The sequence below is a fragment of the Bufo gargarizans genome, chromosome 3 (assembly GCF_014858855.1).
Source record: "Bufo gargarizans isolate SCDJY-AF-19 chromosome 3, ASM1485885v1, whole genome shotgun sequence".
Classification (NCBI taxonomy): Eukaryota; Metazoa; Chordata; class Amphibia; order Anura; family Bufonidae; genus Bufo; species Bufo gargarizans.
Window position 1 is genome coordinate 291,013,716 of NC_058082.1, and position 24,748 is coordinate 291,038,463.

The window sequence follows — 24,748 nt, forward strand, 5'->3', positions numbered from 1 at the left end:
GCCGTGCTTCTTGCACAGACATGTAGACGTAAACATATTAAGTATTGGACACGTCATTGTTAAAATATTTGTTATTTTGCTATAAAAATATATATTTTTTATTTAAATAAAATCAGGGCCTGCCTGGTTTAGAAATATTCCAATACCCTTTTAAACATGTCTAAGCTACGGAAAGCGTAGCTGCCTCTGGTGGAAGACATGCATCCATCTATTATATGGCTGTATAGAAGTTATTATCCAGTTCTGGAAATCCCACCAACACAACTCAACTAGGAGTTATTCATCACCCAACAATTACCTTCCAAAATGGGGAGACAGGTGTGGGAATGTCGCACACCCTATGTCTATGGGGATCTCTAGTTGCAAAGGGGAAATATTTAATACGTTCCTCTTAGAGGGTTCTGACACCAACAAGTCTAAGGGGGTGAACCCTTCTCTGAGTAATGACAAGACCACGTTTCGAAAAATAAATATTTATAAATATCATTTCAAGTATTACTCCCATCTGAGAAATATATGGCTGAGATAGGAATAACTCTCGTATGGGTTGGCCGGAGTTACAGAAACAGCCGAGCAGGTTGTGGAATGCTCCCATTCACTCCTATAGGAGCTCCAGAAAAAACACATCACAACCTGTTCGGCTATTTTTGTAACTCTGGCCAATCCTAGCCACAGTGCGAGAGTCATTCTGACCTAAGCCTTGTGTATGAAGATGGAAACAAACCGGTAACCAATACTGACTACGAAGATCCCCTTGTTTGGGACACTGTTTAGAACAGATCTAACTTTGTCCTTCAAAAACCAAATCATGAAAAATAAGTGTGCAGTTATAATTTTAAGGAATATGGCACCATTGATAGAATATGAGCAGTGGTGGTATCAGCTATAACTCTAGTTGATCCCAAGAATGAAAGAGCAGATTGTATGTTTCCTGCAGAGGAGACCTCTCACCCGCCTGCAGAGCAGGGAGAAACAGAACTATACTGGGGAAGCGGTCCTTTCATTCTGAGGATCGGTGAGGTCCTCACCATCAGATCTTAACAAATGATGGCATATCCAAGAGATATCTAAATCCCTTGTTATGATCGGAAGCCCGAAGACAGTAATGTATAAGGAAGTCTGCATAGAAGCTTCAGACCCTCACATCTGATGTCAATCCCACTTTATAACAAGCATGGCGTCTGCAAAACTGCTGACAGCATTATGTAGGGGCTGGGGACAGCAGTACAAACACACTGTGGGGGAGCTTTTATTATGAGCGGTAGTGTAAGTAAGCACTTTTATTCTGCTCCTGCACTAGAGGTGGAGCGTCACTTTGAAGTACTCTCTGCACTGAGCTCCTTCACAGCCCCTCTGATCTGAGTGACAGCTGTAGCATCCAACCGGGACAGCACTACAGCTGTCATTCAGCACAGGGGAGGGGCTGAACACCTCAGGGCGAGGGACCACCTTCATTTGCGGTGGCAGACCCCAGCAGAATACAAGTGCCAGTTCATATTGCTGCTGCTAATAAAAGTGCCCTGCTCTTCACAGGCCCTAACTAGATCTGTCAGCAGTTCTGCTTGGTCAAAACTGCTGACATAAGCCCTTAAAGATTGAATCTTCATATAATCTCAGCAAGGAGCCATTTTTTTCTCTTCATTGCATTCACAACCCATAAATGTAAATAGGAATGGTTTACTTAAGGTGCAAGAAGACAGCACCTCTCAACCTAACCCGCAATGTATGGAAGACCTGCACATAAAGTGAGACAGGGCTGCCACAATAGGACGGCCATATAACAGAAGCCACTGTTATTATTACATTTTCCATTAGGTATTATGATTAAAGCAGACAGTGAAAAATTCAAATGCAAGAAATACCTTTCAGCGCAATGACTTTGCTGGCTGGATTCATAATTGCATTATCGGCTGATATTGGTCTACGAATAGGATTGCTGGGGTCGTTCATATCAATGATAACTACTTGGGCTTGTTCTCCAACCTTCTCCCTGATGCAGATGAACTTGTCGGACTCCATTGTCAGCGTGCTAAAGCCAATATTCGCTGGGTTAATACCCAGATTTTGGAGCTGAAGCAAAAGAAAGGAGGAAAAAAAAAAAAAAAAAAAAAAAGTAGTTAGAATCATGGATTTAGACGCGGTGACATTATATGTACAAACCTTAAAGGGGTTAAAAGTTTATGCCCATCGCTAGGTTATGCCATCACTTTACGTCTTATGGGAGGTCAGATCTCGGTGACCCCCAAGGATTTTGAAAGTGAAGGGAATGCAGCACTGCATCCCTTTCCGCTTTTCCCCTGCACAGCCAGCCACCATCCATGGAGCGTCATTGTGGCCCCATTCACATAAATGATAGACCACTGCAGTTCTGTGCACAGCCAAGTGGCCAAAAGCACTGTGGTGCAAAGGACATTCTCAGGATCTCTGGATCCCCTAATGACCATAACGTGATGGCATAGGATAGGCTATCAATACAAAATCAGTAGGCGCTTGACGCTACACAGCACCGCCAAGCAGCTATTTCAGAGTGGCTCCGGAAGTACAATGCTCTATCCATCGCGCAGTGGATGGAACCGGTAATCCCAGTGCTGCTCCCATACACTTCTAATGGAGCAGCACCACAGTTACTAGCCTCGTCTACTATACAATGGAAGAGGCAGGGTAGTCCAAGCACCAAAGCTACAAAGAAGCAGTTGATATCAGACCCCCACTGATTATGTACTGAAGGCCTATGCCAAGGACAGGTCATCAATATTAAAATCCAGGAATACTTTTATACACCATTATTTCAGTACTAGAGAAAGAAAGAGAAAGAAAAAGAGCATTCACATGTTGCACTGTAACATTGGCCATCGGGCCTCTTGGTACAGTGTCCAGAATAGATAATAACATATTCTAGGATGCATTTAAAATCCCCACCTTAAAACACTAACCTGATGCCCTCATCGTCACCCGTTTTTTAGCTGCAGATCCACAAATTACTGGGCTCCCATTCTGCCATCCAAGATGGCTGCATCATTTCTCAGACTGCTTGACGCATACTGTACATTTAGTAGCCCCAAGACACTTCTTGCTGCCATTGAATAGGCCAGCACTGCTCATGTGAACAGTACTGGCCAATCTAAGAGCAGGGCTGGACAACCAGTCCGAGAAACGGTGCAGCCATTTTGAAAGGCAGAACGGGAGCCTTGGAATTAGCGGATCTGCCGCTAAAAAGATAATGTCTGTCACCATGTAAGTATTCTGTTTGTTCCCCAGTAAGGCTCTATTCACACGTCCGTGGTGTGTTGCAGACCCGCAATTTGCGGGTCCACAACACACCCGCCCGGCACCTCTATAGAAATGCCTATTCTTGTCCGCAGCTGCGGACAAGAATAGGACATGTTCCATCTTTCGCGGAGCTGAAGTTCGGGGCCGCGCTCTGCAATTGCGGATGCAGACAGCACTGTGTGCTGTCCGCATCCATTCCGTCCCGATAGAGAATGAATGGGTCCGCACCTGTTCCGCAAAATTGTGGAACCATTTTGCGGACGTGTGAATGGAGCATTAATGTGACTTTTTTTTTCTTGAACTAGAGGGTTTATGTGGGTGACAGATCTATAGACTTCATGTGGCTATTTCTACAAATGGACAGCAGATGGCATTCTTACAGGATGCCAGGATTATATACCACCTTATCCAGTCAACCGAGTCAAGACAGATTTACCTTAAATAATCACAGCCAAACAACCATCTGCTAACTGCAAGAAAATACAAAGGAGACACGTCCTACAAGGTCTGAACCCGGCGCCACGTGTGCAAGCTCTATTTACCCAGGTATCCACCGCTGGGAAAAATAAATAGGTCAAACGACGCAAGGAGCAGAAAGTGGCCAGATTAGTGTCAACAGGCCTGTCACCTCTAGGGCCTGCAGAGAACAGACTCTTAGCCAGATGACATGAAGAAAAAAAATATTTTTTTTCATTAATAAAATGTGCTGACAAGAAGCCTTCCACTACTTTCCCTAAAGTTGTCAGCAGATTCAGGCCGGGCACTGTAAGGAAGGACACAGAAGTGCTGAGCAGACCGCATTCTTTACTTCCACACTCAACAACAGGATGTCAACTATTGTTCTCAACGGATTTCCCAAAACGAAACCCTCAAATGCTCCGACAACTAAAAGTCCCTTATTTCGCGTTCACTACAAGCAGAAATCATCCAAGTCACCAAAGCTGCAGAGACATCTACAAAGCACGGAAAAAAATGGCCAACATTTGCCAACACTGAATGTTAACAACACATTCCAACTAAGGCCTCTTTCACACTACCGTTTTTTGTTTCCGTTTTGCGGGCCGTTTTTTGCGTTCCGTATACGGAACCATTCATTTCAATGGTTCCGCAAAAAAATAAAAATAAAATAAATGTACTCCGTATGCATTCCGTTTCCGTATTTCCGTTCAGTTGAAAGATAGAACATGTACTATTTTTGCCCGCAAATCACTTTGCTCCATTCAAATCAATGGGTCCGCAAAAAAAACCTGAACACATACGGAAATGCATCCGTATGTCTTCCGTAGCCGTTCTTTCTGAACCATCTATTGAAAATGTTATGCCTAGCCCAATTTTTTCTATGCAATTACTGTATACGCCGAACGGAACAACGGAACAAACAAAAAAAACTGAAAAACGGATCCGTGAAAAACGGACCGCAAAACACAAATAGCCATACGGTAGTGTGAAAGAGGCCTAAAGTGGAATAAAACACAGGAGACAACCCCTGGAAGACCAATGCTTCAGCACACAACAGTCCAGCAGAGGAACGAGATGACGCGGGTTGGTGGTGGATGAAGCAGGAAGAGCAAGAATGCACAGTGCCATGACCTGCCCCCAATGCACTTAACTGCTTATTTGCATATGGATCAGTTTCCTGAAAATGAAAAATGGATCACTAAGGCCTCTTGCACACGAACGGATACGCAATATACGGGCACTGGCCCCCTGTGCACTCTGCATCATGGATGCGGACCCATTCACTTGAATGGGTCTGCCATCACGGAGATGCGGAACGGAAGCACGGATCGGAGCCCCACGGAAGCACTACGGAGTGCTTCTGTGGCGTTTCTGTCCGTGCCTCCGCACCGCAAAAAAAATTTAACTTGTTCTATTTTCTTGCGGTGCGGACGGATCACGAACCCATTCAAGTGGAAAGGGTCTCGATCCGTACCGGCCGCCGCACTGACGTTGCCCGTGCAATTGCAGCCCCCAATGCACGGAACAGATGCACAACTTTCGTGTGCAAGAGGCCTAAGTGAAAGGTATCGTTACATTTAGCTGAGCTGGCTCTACAAGGCATTGCGTCTGGTTTACCAGTGGATTTCCTGGTGACAGGCTCCCACTAAAGGGACACTTCCATGAGAAAAGTGTGACTTTTTTAAACTCAATATTCAAAGAAAACATTTTTTAACTCTTACATTTCGGCAGTATTATGCCATTGAGGATACAGATTACTGTCCTTCTGTAGCAGTGAGCACAGAGATCTAAAACATCCATATAAAACAGAGCGCACTCTTCAGTTTACTGCTGCTGTGAGGGGAAGATATCTGCTTGCTTAACCCATTGGATACTGGAGGTTTTTTTTCGTTTGAGTTTTCATTTTTCTTCCCCGTCTTCCTGGAGCCATAACTTATTTTTCCATTCACATATCCATATAAGGGCTTGTTTTTTGCGGGACAAGTTGTTATTTCTAATGCCTCCATTTAATACGGCATACAATGTAGAGGGAAGCGGTAAAAAAAAAAAAAAAAACAAATGGGGTAAAACTGACCTGTGCCCTTCAATCTCTGGGGCAGTTCGATTACAATGATACCACATATGTGTATGCTTAATATGCCTAAATACTGTAAAAATTCTAACTTTTAAAAATTAAAACATTTTGTGGGACGATCTGTAGTTTTTATTGATACCATTTTGGAGTGTTTGACTTTTTTGATCACATTTTATTACCCTTTGGGGTAAGAGAAGCGATGGGGGAAAAAAAGAAAAGGCAAATTGGCCATTTTGATACCTTTTTCTGCAAACTGTATCACTTATATCATTACTTTTGCAATGAGTAATTCCTCACTCACTGGACACATCAATATTACTTATCTGTGTGCACTGGCTGTATTTCCTTAGGGACTATACTGACCTTGTTTCAAGCTGAATATCTATATGCATTCAGTCAGCATAGGGAGGGGGTAGAATGAGAAAGCCTAGTTTTTACAGACACAAACAGGATCATAGTTTATATCGCTTTCCTCGGAAATGTATATGGTGCAGTGTCCAACGGGACTGTGCTGCCTCAGCAGAACTACTAGGGCGACAGGGTCATACTTCACTGTGAAACAGACAAAGCTGAAATGAAAGGTTTCACTGGAAACCAACAATGTAATCATTAGAGATACGCAAATTTCATTTTTTAAAATTCGTTCACGCTTCGTTTGGTGGATTCCGTTACCACGGGCCATAATACAATTCCATGACGGAATGCCATTAGAGTCATTCCGTCATAATAGAAGTCTATGGCCTGCATAACGGATCCGTCCCGTTATGCAGGAGAGGACTCCCCTGCATAATGGAAACGGGACGGATCCGTTTTGCAGCCCGTAGACTTCTATTATGACGGAATGAATAACGGACTGCCTCTAAAGGCATTCCATTATGCATTCCGTCGTAGAATTGCGCTATGGTGCGTGGTAACAGAATCCATAACACAATTCTGCTTTTACCACCAAACAAAGCGTGAACAAATTTCAAAATATGAAATTCTCTCATCTCTAGTAAAGATCATTCTGGAACAGTCGCATGGGCAAATTAGCCTTTCCACAGAACGTCAACAGCACCCATCTATCCAGAGCTTTAGTGAGGCATCATTGTCCGGGGGCCCTATTCTTGTTACAGAGTCAGACAAATCAGAGCTGCATTCAACTGGAAAGGTTACAAGATGTCAAACATTTTTACTCCTTGGCTTAGGGCTGATTTACATGACGCTTGGTGCAGGAAACACGGACAGTGTGTCAGCGACTCTTCCAAACCGACCGTGGCTCCCCTGACCCGAACTGACTGCATCATAGTGATTTATGATACAGTCAGTTCCTATCTGATGGAGGGTCTACTGTACTGTACCCATATCATGTGAGCACAGTAAAATAGAGCCGCGATCAGATAGGAAGTGACTGTCATAAATAACTATGATGCATTCAGTTCAGAGGCGCTGTAGTCATTCCAGAAGATGCAACCGATCCTGTGAATCCGCCCTAAGGCCCCTTTCACACGAGTGAGTATTCCGCACGGGTGCAATGCGTAATGCAAACACGGAAACCGGACCCATTCATTTCAATGGGGCTGTGTTCATGGCCGTCAATCAGTTTTTAACTGTCATTCAAAATGGGTGAGTTTCACTGGACTGGTTCAGAAAACAGCCGCGTGATGGGTGATAAAAAATAAAATAAAAATGGCCGTCACATGTCGTGTGAATGAGGCCTTATATTTTGCTCAGCTGTGTCTGGACCTGCACAGAGGTATGTAGTCGAAAAGATCTTATTCCTGTCATTATGTGACCCGCAGAAAAATGCATCCGTCTGTTCATACAATCACAACGTGTAAAAGGAAGCGCAACAACAGCCTAGCCCAAGCCTAAGGGGTACGGCGACTCCCAAATAGGTAAATTTAGTAAAAAAACTAAATCATTACTATATAATGTATATACTGACTATCTCTGATTTGTGGGTAGCTCCGCAGCTCATTGATGTCAATGTCCGAATCATTTTTCAACGTGATTTAGTTGGTAATGATAATACCCTAAGGCCTATTGCACACAAGCGTGACAGATTAGGCACGGATGCGCTCAGGGTGCGTTCAGTAAAACTTGCACCATTTTGCAAGCAAGTTCACTCAGTTTTGTCCGCAATTGCGTTCGGTTTTGTCCACGTGGGTGCAATGCGTTTTGATGCTTCCGGATGCAATGCGTTTTTCAATGAAGCCACCTCCTCTTCAAACAGTTGATCTGTGGGGGTGTCGGATGGCGGCCTCCCAACAATCTGATAATAATTACCTATCTTGAGGATAGTTCATCGATATAGGAAACCGGCAAACCCTTTCAAAGGGGGGGGGGGGAATTAAAAAAGAATCATATAATTTACCCCTTACTACAGCCCCGTTCCTCTAGTACTTCTGCTGCAGCCAATATCACTGGGGTCTACAGTTTAGGCTGCAGAATCCCAGAATGTCACCAACTACTGTCACGGGCACAATGATGTATGTCTCCTTTCTGCTGGAATCCAGACACAAGTCCCTCCTTTATATAGCTTTGGCTCAAAAAGCTGTCAAAAAAAGGCCAAACACACCAAATTTTTTATGGATCAAATGCAGACTCATTCATCTTAATGGCGAGGCTTTTCATAATTCCCATGGACTTTCAGCTAACAACATGAATGGCAGGAAACAAGAAAAATGCAAAACTCGACAAAGACTCCATAAAAAAAAAAAAAAAAACTGTTAACCCAGCTTAGGCTACTTTCACACTGGCATTTCTGGGTCTGCTTGTAAGATCCGTTTCAGGGCTCTCACAAGCGGCCCAAAATGGACCAGTTCAGCCCCAATGCATTTTGAATGGATATGGATCCGTTCAGATAGCAGCAGTTTGGCTGCGTTTGGTCTCCGTTGCATTTTTTAGACGGTCTCTAAAACGCAGCTTGCGTTTTGGGGACGGATCCGTTTTTCACTGACACAATATGGTGCAATTGAAAACGGATCTGTCCCACATTGACTTTCAATGTAAGTCAAAACAGATCAGTTTTGACTTAGACTGTTTTTTGAATAAATGTTGTGAACGGATACAAGCGTTTGCAGTATCGGTGCGGATCTGTCTGTGTAGATACAAGACGGATCCGCACCAAACGCGAGTGTGGAAGTAGCCTTAACATTGTGCAGAATATAATTGTGAAGTATCGCAGCCAAGGGGCGAGTAAGGCATGTCCATCCATAGATTAATGCCACCCAGGCTGCTGCACCAAGGGGGTGAGGGTTATCCATCCCCATCATACATCTGACAAAGATCAGGTGGATCTACCAGACTGGCCTCGTCTATGTCCGCCAACCAAACTGGCAATTAATACCACAGATCATTTGAACACATCATTAAAAATGCATCTATGTCATCAGTACTGAAGGAAGAAACGGATCTGGTTCCTAGCCCTGCATCAGTGTAATGATTAATTCTGTACTTCACATATACATTACCAGTCCGAGAAAACGTCTGACAATCCTATTCATTTTACCCAAAATCCTTAAATAACCCAGGCATCACATGTGCATGTATGGATATGCAGGGGAATGGGAATACAAACCGGGGTCATTTTCCTCAGCAACAGTGAGAGTCTAGCAGCCAGCCCTCAAACAAGCCATGGCTGTGAAGTCCGATAGATGCCAGTAAAATTGTAAAAATTCCAAACTAAATATATTACACGATGGTGAAGAACATGAAATTGGCTGATTTTAGGCTACTTTCACACTTGCGGCAGAGATATCCGGCATGCCACCTGATGGTATTTGCAAGACTGATCAGGCATTCAGGCAAGTGTTCAGTTTTTTGGGCCGGAGATAAAACCGTAGCATGCTGCGGTATTATCTCCTTCCTGAACAGTCAAAAAGACTGAACTGAAGACATCCTGTACGGATAGCTCTCCATTCAGAATGCATGGGGGTAAAGAACTGAACAGTTCTTTTCCGGATTTGAGCCCCTAGGATGGAACTCTATGCCGGAAAAGAAAAACGTATGTGTGAAATTACCCTTACAATACTTCTACAATCTGTCTAAATGACATAAATTATTTATTTTTTTTAAGTAAAAAAATAAATAAATAAGGCAGATATACTCCATGTATTTGCAAAGCTGCTCTATCAGCAGTTTTGACTCCCCCCCCATCCTGCCAACATCACTACACAGAGGACAGGGAAATAGTTGCCGATCATATTGAGATCAAGAGAGAAAATGAATTCTGCATGCCATGTACATACATATGCTAATGAGAAGCCAAGTGACCGCTGAGCATTTATCCCAGAAATGTCCTGCCCTGGCGGCTAGAAGAGCTCATTGGAAGGGCTGGAGAAGATTCACTGCCGGGAGCCCTGGTTGATGAACGCCCAGTGGTGACATCTCATTAGCATTTCTCATTAGTCATCAATGCTCCATTTTCTCCGTTATGCTATGAGCATGATTAGTAACATGGGGATATTTAAAGGGACTTTCCATCAAAAAATTTTATTACAGAGTAACAGGTTACATGTGAATTTATAGGATGATTTTCTGGATGCCATTATTTTTTTTAAGTTATTCCATGTATTGTACTTCTGGCTCTTTTACTTCCTCCCTTGTTTGCACAGCAAACAACCTCACTTGACTTTCTCAATCTAAACAGTCACTGTCACTAGAGGAGTGACATAATTACATCACACTGGTAAGTGCAATGCTCCTCCTGGTCATTATCTAGGCCTATCAATTGAAAAAATAAAGCGGTCATACTAAACATCCCAAATTCCACACTTACTATCATCACAAGGGATTAGTTTGCACAGCAGCAGCAGTAAACTGACAGTGGAATCCCTAGCTACATAGAAGGTTTATCTCTGTGCTCACTGCTACAGAAAGACAAGATTTTGTATTTCATGTTCAATGGCCCAGTACTGGTAAAATGAAGAACAGCTAAAAATCTATGACTGAGTTTCAAAATTCCCCTTTCTAATGGAATGTCCCTTTAAAACTTGTTTCAACATCACCAATGCAGCAATGTTTGCCAATTGAAAACCACTAACAGTTGCTGTATCCAGGCATGTCAGCGCTGCCAGGAGTACCAGTGGGGCGCTGGAGAAGCAGATACGTAGATCATGTTTTTGTTTTTTTAAGCAATTGTAGGGGTTGTCCAATATTATTAATTATTTTAGACAACCCCTATCAGAACTGGGGTATAGAATGAAAATGTTATATCACACCAGGCCATTCCACTTGGACATCCTTGCTGATTATCTTTTAGAAGAGAAGGCGAGGAGTGTGAGAGCAGGTGTAATTACAAGTATGGCGTCCCCATACACTTCTATCTGTCTGTTCAAGTAAATACTTCAGAGCCGTTCCATAGAAGTGATTGGGGACGCCATACTTGTAATTACACCTCCTCACCACTGCAATTGCTGCAGCGAGCAAGTAAACTGAGCAGAAAAGGCAGCTAACCTGAAACGGGTGACCTATCCTAAGGATAGGCCATTAACAGCAAAAAATGAAGACAACCCCTTCAAGCTCTTTTGGCAGGAGGCACATGAATTTCAGATGAATGGGACAACTGCAGAAATTTTGGCAACAAATCTGCTGCATGCAAATTCTCCCTAAGGCTATTTTCACAGAGGCGTAAGCGGTCCTGAAAGCACGCTCCATGTAACAGCCACCTTTCCTAGGCCGAAGAGTGCATCTCTGCCCTGAACTTACAGCATCATAATGATATGATGCTGTGAGTTTATGCCAGACTGCAGATCAACTGTACTTTACTCATAATACCGTGAGTACGGTAGACCCGCGGTCAGGCAGGAACGCACAGCATCATACACAATGCTGTGAGTTCTGATCTAAGGTGCAGGTGCGGGTCTAGGAAATGCGACCATCACATGGAGTCTTTTTCCGGGGTTTAAACAAGCTTGTGTGAAATTAGCCTTATGGCCCTGTTACACAGACCGATCATTGGGTCCATTATCTGGGAATGCGAGATCCCAAAAGAGAGTGGCGAGAGGGAGCTAAAACAACTTTTACTTTGGATTTATAAAATATGATAGGAGCACCAAGACATACAGATAGTACTCACAAACACAAACTCCCCAGGGAATAGAATTTGCTCAAGATAAAACGGAACGTCCTTACCAGTTCAGACGTACCCTAAGCACGTTAAGCCAGGCTAAATTCAAGTTCGGAGTGGCCTGTCAGATAACACGATGGTGTGGTTGGTTAACTTCGTGCATAGATGAGACCCGGGAAGGCTATCCCTAAATAACCCTAGATGTTGGGAGGGGGTAGCTAGTCTGACCCTGCCTATCTATACAGAGCACTCGCCCCGATCGGACAGGGTCGCCCCTCATACCTAGCCCTGGGGATGGGCGGTATCCCTATTGTGTCCTACAGGATATTCAAGATGTGTCATGTTTCAACTAGTGTATCATCTTTACATCAGGGTATGTGTGGTGGTCACCTGCTTAGATCTATGATGGCCATGTATTACAGTGTCCTTTCATTTCAATGAGTGTCATGTAATATGACATCTCTCCAGTGAGGGTACTTTCACACTAGCGTTGTTACAATCCAGCAGGCAGTTCTGGCAAGCTGTGTACAAACGGATAGCTTTTTTTTCCTGGATCCGTCTCATACGGAATAACGGATCCAGTATTTACATTTTTTCAAATATCGAAAGCCCGATGCATGCGCAGACCGGAAAACTGGATCCGGCAATTTCTGGAACACTTGGTAGCGGATCTGGCATTACTACATCTCTATTGAAATTAATGCCGGCAAATGCAGTATTGTTCCAGGATTTTGGACGAAAAAAAACCTGCAGCATGCCGGTCAAATACCGTACAAGGGACGAAACGGAAGACATCCTGATGCATACTGAACGGATTGCTTTCCATTCAGAATGCATTAGGACAAAATTGATGCATTTTTTTCTGGTACTGAGACCTTTTACCTGATTTTAATACCGGAAAAGAATAACGCTAGTGTGAATGTAACCTAAGGCTATGGATACGGCTGAAAGACTCCAAAAACAGCCTCTGGCAACACTATAGGCCTGCCAGTCATGTCACTGGGCCCACTGCTATTTGGAAGTCTACACTTGGCATAGTGATGCAAAGCTCTGTACGTCACCATAACACAACAGAGCCTTGAGTTGCAGCGTGGCAAGGGGGAGCATCCGATCAAGGAAATGCTCCAATCCTCCACTTATATGTAATCCGGGAATAAAGAGTTTATATCCAGGTTCAGCCCTTGAGAACCCCTTTAAATTAATGTAACTATTTTGTAATTAATGTTTTTGGTGTTTTTTTTTGCTGCACAAAAATGCCAGCACAGCCACAACATGTGACAGCACCCAAAGCTAATCAAGGGAAAATGGGAGATCCATAGAAGTAAGTTTTTCCTTTTTAATAAATTTGCAAACATTTTAAAAATGTTGTCTTCACTTTCTTATTATGGGTGCAGAGTGATGGGGAAACTGGATTTTTTTATTTTAGAACAAGACAGCAACAAAATGTGAAAAAAAAATTGAGCAGCCCGAACACTTTCCAAATGCACTGTACCAAAACCACTGGGAATACACCAGATTTAATAAGTAGCAGTATATAACTATGTTATTGCATACAGGAACCACTAGGAATACACCAGATTTAATAAGTAGCAGTATATAACTATGTTATTGCATACTGAAACCACTAGGAAGACACCCGATTTACAAATCTGCAGTATATAGCTGTTATTAGACACCTGATTCATGTTATTATACATTTGATTTACTAAGTACTATCACTGAGCTTGAGTGGATACACCTACTCTTAAAACATAAGTTTCATTTCCAGGTCTATGGCGAGATCTAGTGAGGACTGACGGGGCTAATTAAAATCAAATTATAGTCTACTGTTTGATGTCCGCTGGAAAGTTTGAAACTTCCTCTACTTGAGAATTCACTATACAGGTCCTTCTCAAAAAATTAGCATATTGTGATAAAGTTCATTATTTTCTGTAATGTACTGATAAACATTAGACTTTCATATATTTTAGATTCATTACACACCAACTGAAGTAGTTCAAGCCTTTTATTGTTTTAATATTGATGATTTTGGCATACAGCTCATGAAAACCCAAAATTCCTATCTCAAAAAATTAGCATATCATGAAAAGGTTCTCTAAACGAGCTATTAACCTAATCATCTGAATCAACTAATTAACTCTAAACACCTGCAAAAGATTCCTGAGGCTTTTAAAAACTCCCAGCCTGGTTCATTACTCAAAACCGCAATCATGGGTAAGACTGCCGACCTGACTGCTGTCCAGAAGGCCATCATTGACACCCTCAAGCAGGAGGGTAAGACACAGAAAGAAATTTCTGAACGAATAGGCTGTTCCCAGAGTGCTGTATCAAGGCACCTCAGTGGGAAGTCTGTGGGAAGGAAAAAGTGTGGCAGAAAACGCTGCACAACGAGAAGGTGACCGGACCCTGAGGAAGATTGTGGAGAAGGACCGATTCCAGACCTTGGGGGACCTGCGGAAGCAGTGGACTGAGTCTGGAGTAGAAACATCCAGAGCCACCGTGTACAGGCGTTTGCAGGAAATGGGCTACAGGTGCCGCATTCCCCAGGTCAAGCCACTTTTGAACCAGAAACAGTGGCAGAAGCACCTGACCTGGGCTACAGAGAAGCAGCACTGGACTGTTGCATGTCATTCGGAAATCAAGGTGCCAGAGTCTGGAGGAAGACTAGGGGGAGGGAAATGCCAAAATGCCTGAAGTCCAGTGTCAAGTACCCACAGTCAGTGATGGTCTGGGGTGCCATGTCAGCTGCTGGTGTTGGTCCACTGTGTTTTATCAAGGGCAGGGTCAATGCAGCTAGCTATCAGGAGATTTTGGAGCACTTCATGCTTCCATCTGCTGAAAAGCTTTATGGAGATGAAGATTTCATTTTTCAGCACGACCTGGCACCTGCTCACAGTGCCAAAACCACTGGTAAATGGTTTACTGACCATGGTATTACTGTGCTCAATTGGCCTGCCAACTCTCCTGACCTGAACCCTATAGAGAATCTGTGGGATATTGGGAAGAGAAAGTTGAGAGACGCACGACCCGACACTCTGGATGAGCTTAAGGCCGCTATCGAAGCATCCTGGGCCTCCATAACACCTCAGCAGTGCCACAGGCTGATTGCCTCCATGCCACGCCGCATTGAAGCAGTCATTTCTGCAAAAGGATTCCCGACCAAGTATTGAGTGCATAACTGAACATAATTATTTGAAGGTTTACTTTTTTTGTATTAAAAACACTTTTCTTTTATTGGTCGGATGAAATATGCTAATTTTTTGAGATAGGAAATTTGGGTTTTCATGAGCTGTATGCCAAAATCATCAATATTAAAACAATAAAAGGCTTGAACTACTTCAGTTGGTGTGTAATGAATCTAAAATATATGAAAGTCTAATGTTTATCAGTACATTACAGAAAATAATGAACTTTATCACAATATGCTAATTTTTTGAGAAGGACCTGTATGGTTGTTGTCCCCATAGATAATCTTGGCGCACAGGCTTGGACTGGAGAAACTGCAGGATCACAGAGGCGATCGGTCCGGGTAACAAGTGTAGAAAAGTGTCTGTAGATATTCAAACTATAAAGTGCAGGTCTATTGTCCAATATTCGCTTTTAGGCAAAATTGGTCTGGGACTCCTTTGTCCCTATTGCCAACAAATACCCCTGCATAAAAGTGGAGAATTCGCCCCGAAAGGGCGGCCCGACTTATCAGTGGCTGTCCCTAGATTAGAAGACCCTACCTAGTCAAATGTCCCGTTTCCCCTGGAAGGATAACTTACAGGTTCATCAGGGGACTAAGCTTGGTGCTCAGTTGCAAAAAATGATGATCATCTCAGCTATGATAAGTGCCGCATCCAGCCGGTCAGACAGCACTAGGTCATTTTATATAGTCCCTCGCAAAATTCTGGCGTTACTGGGTCCCCTGCTGCGCATGCGCCAATAGTTACTTCATAGTTTAATAGCAATAAGGGGGGAGATCCAAGGATAACTTAAAGGGGTTATGCAGTTTGTTTAAACTGATGATCTATCCTCTGGATAGATCATCAGCATCTGACCGGCAGCGCAGCTGCCTCTCACTGTTTACCGCAGGTCCAGTGACGTCACGACTAGTGTCTCTGGCCTGGGCGGGGCTAAGCTCCATTCCAGTGAACAGAGCTTAGCTGCGCCCAAGCCAGTTAATACTAGTCGTGACGTCACTGGGCCAGCAGTAAACAGCGAGAAGGCAGCCTTCTCAAACAGCTGACGATCTATCCAGAGGAGTAATGGATAAATCACACACACATTATATATATATATATATATATATATATATATATATATATATATATATATATATTTATTTTTTATTTTACCTCTCCGGCTAGATCGCGTCTGGAGGTGCGCATGGGCATGCACTGAAGTCCATGTGAGGATAGGGATACTAAAAGGTATTAAGAGCAAAAGTAAAGGGGAGCATGTGTTGAAAAACAAATGATTTTCACCTTAAATGGATACTTTATCTAATTCCAGACGTCCGCTCTATAGATGAAATAAATTGAACTAGGCTAGAGACGCCCCATATTTAATGTTATGAGGAAAATGTCAAATTAAAATAGAGAAAGGTGGAAAAGTTTCGGAAGAACACAGGGGTTTAAAAGTTAAATTTCCAGTATCTTCTTCCAAATAGATGAATTCAAGAGGACCCCAATTATGGTCGGATATATATACCGTAATCTGTGGAATTCTGGTATGAGGTGCACAGGTTGTTCTTTATTAAAAGACAAAAGCACTAGAGGTATTTGACAAAGTTGGGGGCCAGGAATAGGGAGGATGGAGGGAATGGAAAACTAGTGACCGACAGTGGTTTCACGGTCTTTCATCTGAATATCCTTCTGCAGGTTTTTTTCTTATCCAGGTTCCCTCCCCTGGGTGAGGGCCGGACCACTTCAATAACAAAATTTGAGAGATCCGGGGTCCCCTCTGATATTCCATTGTATGTCGTGATATGGGGGTATCCCGTTTGTGTTTAATGCCTCCTAGGTGGTCTCAGTTCCCTTTTAGTTTTTCCCACATATTTTAAGGGGCAAGTGCAAAAGCACTGGCATACCACTCCAGTGGTTGTGCAACTGATGTCAAATAAAAGGAATTTTGCCATTTTCCTCATAACATTAAATAAGGGGTGTCTGTAGCCTAGTTTCATTTATTTATCTCATCTATAGAGCGGACGTCTGGAATTAGATCCCTTTAAGGTGAAGATCATTAGTTTTTCAAAGCATGCGCCCCTTTACATTTGCTTTCAATATTCCTATCCCCACATGGCCCTCCAAGCATGCCCATTTGATGAGCGAGCCAGCCAGCATACCATCATTGACACATGCGCACGGAACATGTCTTCGTAGGAATCCAACTAATGCTACCATGGCATCTGCGCACCTCCAGACGCAATCTAGAGAGGGCGGTAATACATTATCTTCTTTTTCTAAGGCAATAACCTTATTACCATAAGTTATCCTTCGATCTCCCCCCCTTATCACTACTTAAACTATGACATAACTTATCAGCGCATGCGCAGAGGAGGGCCCGGTAACTAGAGGGACTATATAAAATGACCTAGTGCTGGCTGACCAGCTGGATGCGGCACTTATCATAGCCGAGATGATCATAATTTTTTGCGATTGAGCACCAAGCTTAGTCCCCTGATGACCCTGTAACTTATCCTTCCAGGGGAAACAGGACATTTGGCTAGGTAGGGTATTCTAATCTAAGGACAGCCACCGCAGGGGCATCTGTTAGCAATAGGGACAGTAGTCCCAGACCAATTTTGCCTAATAGCGGATATTGGACAATAGACCTTCTTTGCACATGGCACTTTATAGACCAAAGAACATAAAGTAGTGATCAATTGTTATATTAAAACATAACTTTTACTAGTACATTATTAAAAGGATAGGCCCTTGATTGATACAGAGAGTCAAAAATAGCGGTAGTAAAGACCCAATGTGCACGGCGGCACCTGAACAATAAACCGAAGGCAAAGATGAACGGCGGCACTAAGGAATGATAACAGTAATCCTACCGCTCTGTCGTCAAGACCCAGGGTGCAGTCTGTATCCAGATGTAACAGAGTTGTCTTGCTCCAGTCAGTCTATTAGCTGCTAAAGGTGGCGGGGTCAGTTTAATCCCTATTATAGCCCTGTGGTATAAACCTCGGCTGACCCTAGTTGCTAAATAATAGGAGCAGCCTAACCACAAGGGCACTCGTCTTTAAAAGGACGACCCTGTCAGGAACCTTAGGCTCCATTCACACGTCCGCAATGTGTTTTGCGGATACACGGAGCCACGGATCCGCAAAACACGGAAAGCGGCAATGTGCGTTCCGCATTTTGCGGACCGCACATTGCCGGCACTAATAGAATATGCCTGTTCTTGTCCGCAATTGCGGACAAGAATAGGACATGTTCTATTTTTTTGCGGAAACGGAAGCACGGATGCAGAAGTGCGGATCCGCAAATGTGGATGCGGACAGCACATTCCGGCCCCATTGAAAATGAATGGGTCTGCACCTGTTCCGCAAAATTGCGGAACGGATGCGGATCCATTTTGCGGACGTGTGAATGGACCCTTACCCTGTATACTGGACCTGGTTGGCCCTAATCTAATCCCGCTCTCTACATGCACGTTTCATATTTGAAGAATCATGAGGGGAAGATTATCTAGGATTTAAAAACACAGAATGGACGGTCGGGTGATACCAGTTATAACACACCCAAATGATCATCCATTAAGTGTATAGACAGATGGGGAAGGGAGTGCTGGATTAGGGTACTTTCACACTAGCGTTATTCTTTTCCGGCATAGAGTTCCGTCAAAAGGGCTCTATACCGGAAAAGAGCTGATCAGGCATATCCCAAAGCATTCGGAATGGATAGAAATCCGTTCAGTTTGCATCAGTATGCCTTCGGTTCAGTCACTATCAGGCGTTTTGGCCAGACATAATACCGCAGCATGCTGCAGTATTATGTCCATCCAAAATGCCTGATCAGTTGCCAGAATGCCGGATCCCGCATTAATTCCCATTCACTTGCATTAATGCCGGATTCGGCATTGCAAAACAACTGAAGGACAGATCCTTCCGATCTGTGCATGCGCAGACCGGGAAAACTGTGAAAGACTGCAAGACGGATCCGTTCATCCGCATGACAAGCGGAGAGACGGATCCGTTCTTGCAATGCATTTGTAGACGGGCTCGTACCCGGATCAGTCTACAAATGCTGTCAGTTGTCACACTGATCGGCAGATCCAGCAGGCAGCTCGGAAGACGGAACTGCCAGCCGGATCACACCAACGCTAGTGTGAAAGCACCCTAAAGCTCCTTAACCTCACATAATGGGGCATAATGTCAGCCATGGGCAATAGATCGCACCCGCGCTTTATTTGGCGCCAGTTTTTAAATGCTTCATTGTCCTAGAATGAGGCTGCGGCTTGTCTCGTGACGAATGATGAATGTCCGTGCATGCGCAGCGACGTGGGCACCCGGCGGATGCATCTAATAAGAGAACGTCAGCACATCCAGACGCACTGTGCAACAGTGCGGTCAACTAGCACTGGCTGCTAAGCATACAGGGCGCGTCCCCAGCAACCAGTGCCTGAACGGTCTTGGATACAGACTGTATTATGCTAGGAGGCATTTGAGGCGTTAATATGTAGATAGAAACTTGGTCTCAGAAGAAGAGCGATACGATCATGTAAAGGACAGCAATAAATCAGCTACAAAGGAATGAGATATTCAATCAGAGAGGAGATACAATTCCTAAATTGAGGGAAAGCGCAATAATGCATGAAGTAATCCCTTCATCCTATTATTTTTATATTGTCCTGGGGTGCAATCCAGAGGGGACTTCAAATAAAGCAGCCAAAGTGTAGCCGTCATTTAGCCTAGTGGGTGACACCGTGCGCAACCGGAAAATCCAGAGTCTCGTGCTGCAGAAGGGTTCGGTCCCAGTCTCTTCTCTCAGCGGTTGACTGACCAGCTCCACCCCAACAGCACTTATGCGTCTCGGATTCCCATGGTGGAATTCGTGTTCATGTCTAGATACTGCTGTATCTCTATTGTTGGCGATGTCTCCAAGGGTTTCACCTATACGTCTGCGGAGTTCCCGTTTCGTTTTGCCTATATATTCAATCTTACATTCACATGCTATCTTGTAAATCACGCCGCAACTACGGCAGGTGATAAAATCACGGATTTCAAAGGAACGCTGTAGATTGGTGCTCAGAATGTCTTGGAAGATTTTAACGTGCCACAAGCCACCACACCTGAAACAACCCTGCGGCTTGCGATCCAACCAGCGCTAACGGGTCCTGAGGAGTAGTGGCTGTGAACCAAGACATCCCTGAGACTCTGACCTCTCCAACAAGTGACCTGTGGGTACTCATGTACAGTACCTTGGATATCAGGAGGATAGACCAATGTTTATTCAAAACATTCCTCACTTTGTCAGACATCCCGTCGTAAGTGGCGATCAGGCGAATCTTATGATCCCCAGTCAATTTCTCTTTGGCGGACAGAAGATTAGCACGAGGTGTTGAAAGTGCTTTTTGATAAGCCTGTCGGAGCACGTTATCAGGGTAACCACTAGAGAGAAATCTCTGCCTAAGGTTTTGGGCCTGTCTAACAAACTCACGATCATCAGAGCAATTTCCACGCAGGCGCAAATATTGTCCGCCAGGGATGCTCTCTTCAATGGAGTGGGGTGACCACTGGCCCAATGCAACACTGAATTTGTGGAAGTTGGTTTTCTGTAAATTGTGGTGCTTAGTTCGTCTGACTGCAGATGTCCAAGAATGGCAATGTTTTCATATCATTTTTGACAAATACGCAATTGTCTCTTCCCTGTTCTTCGCACTTCATAGTTTGAATATCTACGGACACCTTGGAACACTTATTACTCAGACTGATCCTGCAGTTTCTCCAGTCCAAGTCGGTGCTCCAAGATTAGGCTACTTTCACACTAACGTTTTTACGGGACGGCAGAGTTCAGCAATAACGCTTCTGCTATTGATAATACAACCATCTGCATCCGCTATGAACAGATCAGGTTGTATTATCTTTAACATACCCAAGACGTATCCGTCACGAACTCCACTGAAAGTCAATTGAGGACGGATCCGTTTTCTATTGTGGCAGAGAAAACAGCCCGTCACCATTGACTTGCATTGGGGGTGATGTCGGATCCGTCTTGCTCCGCATCCCAGGACGGAAAGCAAACTACAACATGTTGCGGTTTGCTCTCCGGTGTTGGAATGCAACTAAACGGAACGGAATGCATTTTGGAGCGTTCCATTCTGTTCACTTCAGTTTTGTCTCCATTGACAATGAATAGGGACAAAACTGAAGCGTTTTTTCCCCGATATTGAGCCCCTATGTCGGAACTCAATACCGGAAAACTAAAGCGCTAGTGTGAGAGTAGCCTTATCGATGGTGACAACAACAATATTGTGAATTCAATACTGTAGACTATAGTTTGATTTTGATCAGTCCTCACTAAACCTCGCCTTAGACCTTTTAGTTTTAGTTTTGACCTTGTATCTGACATTTATTTTGCCAAGTAGTTTTTAATATCTAGAAATAAGATTACTGATTATACCAAAGGGATTCGGTGATATTAATAAGCAGCAGTATATAACCATGTTATTAGATACCTGACCCAATAGGAAGCCATCTGATTTACTATTGAAGTAACAGTACACAACAGTACAGTGGTAAAGCGCTGGGGTCCTAGGATTGACTCCGACCATGGACAACATCTGCATGGAGTTTGTATGTTCTCCATGAGTTTGCGTGGGTTTCCATTGGTTTCCTCCCACACTCCAAAGACATACTGATAGGGATCTGTGAGCCCCATTGGGGACAGTGTGTTGTTAATGTCTGTAAAGTGCTGTGGAATATCGTATCGCTATATAAGCGAGTATAATAAATACATAGTGACGTTATTAGATACCAGAACCAGAGGAAGAGCCAATTTACTAGGTAGCAGTCTATAGCGATGTTATTATACATCTGATTTAGGGTCCATTCACACATCCGCAATTCCATAACGCATTTTGCGGAATGGAATTGCGGACCCATACATTTCTATGGGGCCGAGATCCGGAATTGCGGACCCGCACTTCCGGGTCCGCAATTCTGATCCTGAAAAAAAATAGAACATGTCCTATTCTTGTCCGCAATAGCAGACAAGAATAGGCATATTCTCTTAGTGCCGGCAACATGCGGTCCGCAAAATGCGGAATGCACATTGCCGCTGTCCGTGTTTTACGGATCCGTGAAACACACACGGATGTGTGAATGGACCCTTACTAAGTAGCAGTACATAGTGATACTAGAGCCATAAGACGACCTGATTTACTAGGCAGCAGTTGATAGTGCCGTTACCAGCTATGTGATCGCCATGTACAGTGCCGTTACCAGCTATGTGATCGCCATGTACAGTGCCGTTACCAGCTATGTGATCGCCATGTACAGTGCCGTTACCAGCTATGTGATCGCCATGTACAGTGCCGTTACCAGCTATGTGATCGCCATGTACAGTGCCGTTACCAGCTATGTGATCGCCATGTACAGTGCCGTTACCAGCTATGTGATCGCCATGTACAGTGCCGTTACCAGCTATGTGATCGCCATGTACAGTGCCGTTACCAGCTATGTGATCGCCATGTACAGTGCCGTTACCAGCTATGTGATCGCCATGTACAGTGCCGTTACCAGCTATGTGATCGCCATGTACAGTGCCGTTACCAGCTATGTGATCGCCATGTACAGTGCCGTTACCAGCTATGTGATCGCCATGTACAGTGCCGTTACCAGCTATGTGATCGCCATGTACAGTGCCGTTACCAGCTATGTGATCGCCATGTACAGTGCCGTTACCAGCTATGTGATCGCCATGTACAGTGCCGTTACCAGCTATGTGATCGCCATGTACAGTGCCGTTACCAGCTATGTGATCGCCATGTACAGTGCCGTTACCAGCTATGTGATCGCCATGTACAGTGCCGTTACCAGCTATGTGATCGCCATGTACAGTGCCGTTACCAGCTATGTGATCGCCATGTACAGTGCCGTTACCAGCTATGTGATCGCCATGTACAGTGCCGTTACCAGCTATGTGATCGCCATGTACAGTGCCGTTACCAGCTATGTGATCGCCATGTACAGTGCCGTTACCAGCTATGTGATCGCCATGTACAGTGCCGTTACCAGCTATGTGATCGCCATATACAGTGCCGTTACCAGATCCCAGAAGGGGCAGCACTGACAGATCAGGAAGTCAGGCCCTGCTCGGATCTTTGCCCTTTACCATACAGCCTATAGTCATTCATTCGTCACTGCACCTGAATTACACAACGCCCGTCAGTGACACTCCCTGCTGTCCATACATGAGATCTCCCTTCACTCTATCCACCTAGTGACTCTCTTCCGCCTGTGACATCAGCAGGCCTGTGGCCATCGCACGGCACAGAGCGACCACGGCCGAGCAGTGTCAAGGTTATGGGCTGCTCCGTCCATCACCCGGATGAAGGGGTCGGGGGGACTGGGGCGCTGTGGAGGGGGGTGAGGTTAATTCATTCGGCCGGCCTAGTACACGGCACTGGAGACAGCTGACGTGCTGCGGCCCCGGGTGGCAGGGCCTTGGAGGGCGACGCTCCGGTACCTGCAGGTGCTCCTGGAAGCGGATGGGTAGTATCTGAGCCATGGCGGTTACGAGCTGTGCTGCTTCTCTCTTCTCCCCGGGCTGTCGCCTCTCTCACGGATTGGGAATAGTAGTAAGATGTCCTCAGTGCGCCGCCTGTCTAGGAGAGGGCGTCCTCCGGCTGTTCCTCGCTGACTATCGGGCAGGAGCCGCAATGGCGGAAACGGGGGAGCTGCCTCTGCAATCCGGAACGACAGCTTCACCCTTACTCTGCGCCCCGCCCCCTGCACGCGCAAGGATACCACACATAGGTATCATAGGCGTCCTCTCAACGCCCGGCGGAGGGATACCACTATAGTTCTCATTCCAGCGCTAGAAAGCTCTTCGCTAGTAAGTGCAGTAAGCGGCTGCCGGTAAATATGTTTATTGTAGAGCTGTCCGGTACAGGACACCGTGAGGTAAACACTTCTGGGAGCGTTTATACACAGCACTCGGGATTCTTTTTCTCCCTTCCTTTTTAATTCTGCCACATCATGCGACTGGGTGACGTGACGTCACTTCCGGAAAATTTGGACCTTGGCCTTGAGTTGGTGATCACATGACGCTAGATGCTGCCTGGTGCTGAGACTGTGTGGCCGAATGTCAGGCTGCCAGTCACCTGGTGCCATGTGTGGTATTCCGCCCGGGACTGGCACAGCCTAGGACCGCTCATGTGCTAAAACTACAGCTACCCACCCCAAAGGGAGTGCCAATGATAAACCCCCAGTGAGGGAGGCTGGCAGAGTTCCTGTCAGACATTATAGAGCCTGGCTATGCTTGGGGAGACTCAAGAGCAGTTTTTTACTTCATGGAGGGAGTGTCTTTGGTCTTGTAACCTTGACTAAGGTCATGAAATAGGCGGGAAGATAAAATGTACCTCCATCAAAGGAAAATCTATACATTTTCTTTCAATGCACCTTGTATCCTATGAGAAAAATAGGGTGTCATTCTGCCCACCCCACTTTGTACCCATACAGTAATAGTAACCTCCAATGCCCATAATAGTATTGATGCAGGCTGCTAATTAAAGACGCCATTTTTGTTTCTCCCACACGGTAGTAAGGCCACATAACACCCCCATGTTAAAAGGGTATTCCAGCTATAACAAGTTATCACCTATCCACAGTATATAGGGATTAACTGTCAGATTGGTGGGGGTCCTACCACTGGGACCCCCACCAGTTCTGATCCCTG

The 24,748-nt window shown here is 44.7% G+C and overlaps 1 protein-coding gene across 7 annotated transcripts in view; it reads right to left on the reverse strand.

The window, feature by feature from the left end:
- CLTC (clathrin heavy chain) overlaps positions 1-23,812 on the reverse strand; it is an 84,564-nt gene extending 60,752 nt beyond the window's left edge. For 4 of the 7 annotated variants that reach the window (XM_044286319.1, XM_044286318.1, XM_044286317.1 and 1 more), the window contains exons 1-2: positions 23,537-23,811; positions 1,863-2,070 (exon numbers count right to left, since the gene is read on the reverse strand). In XM_044286319.1, the coding sequence (XP_044142254.1) occupies positions 1,863-2,070; positions 23,537-23,578 (250 nt within the window). In that variant the 5' untranslated portion in view covers positions 23,579-23,811. Of the gene's footprint in view, positions 1-1,862; positions 2,071-23,536 lie in introns of all 7 variants that reach the window. The other 3 variants (XM_044286316.1, XM_044286320.1, XM_044286322.1) reach the window with 1 other exon arrangement.
- Between the last annotated feature and the right edge of the window lie 936 nt (positions 23,813-24,748).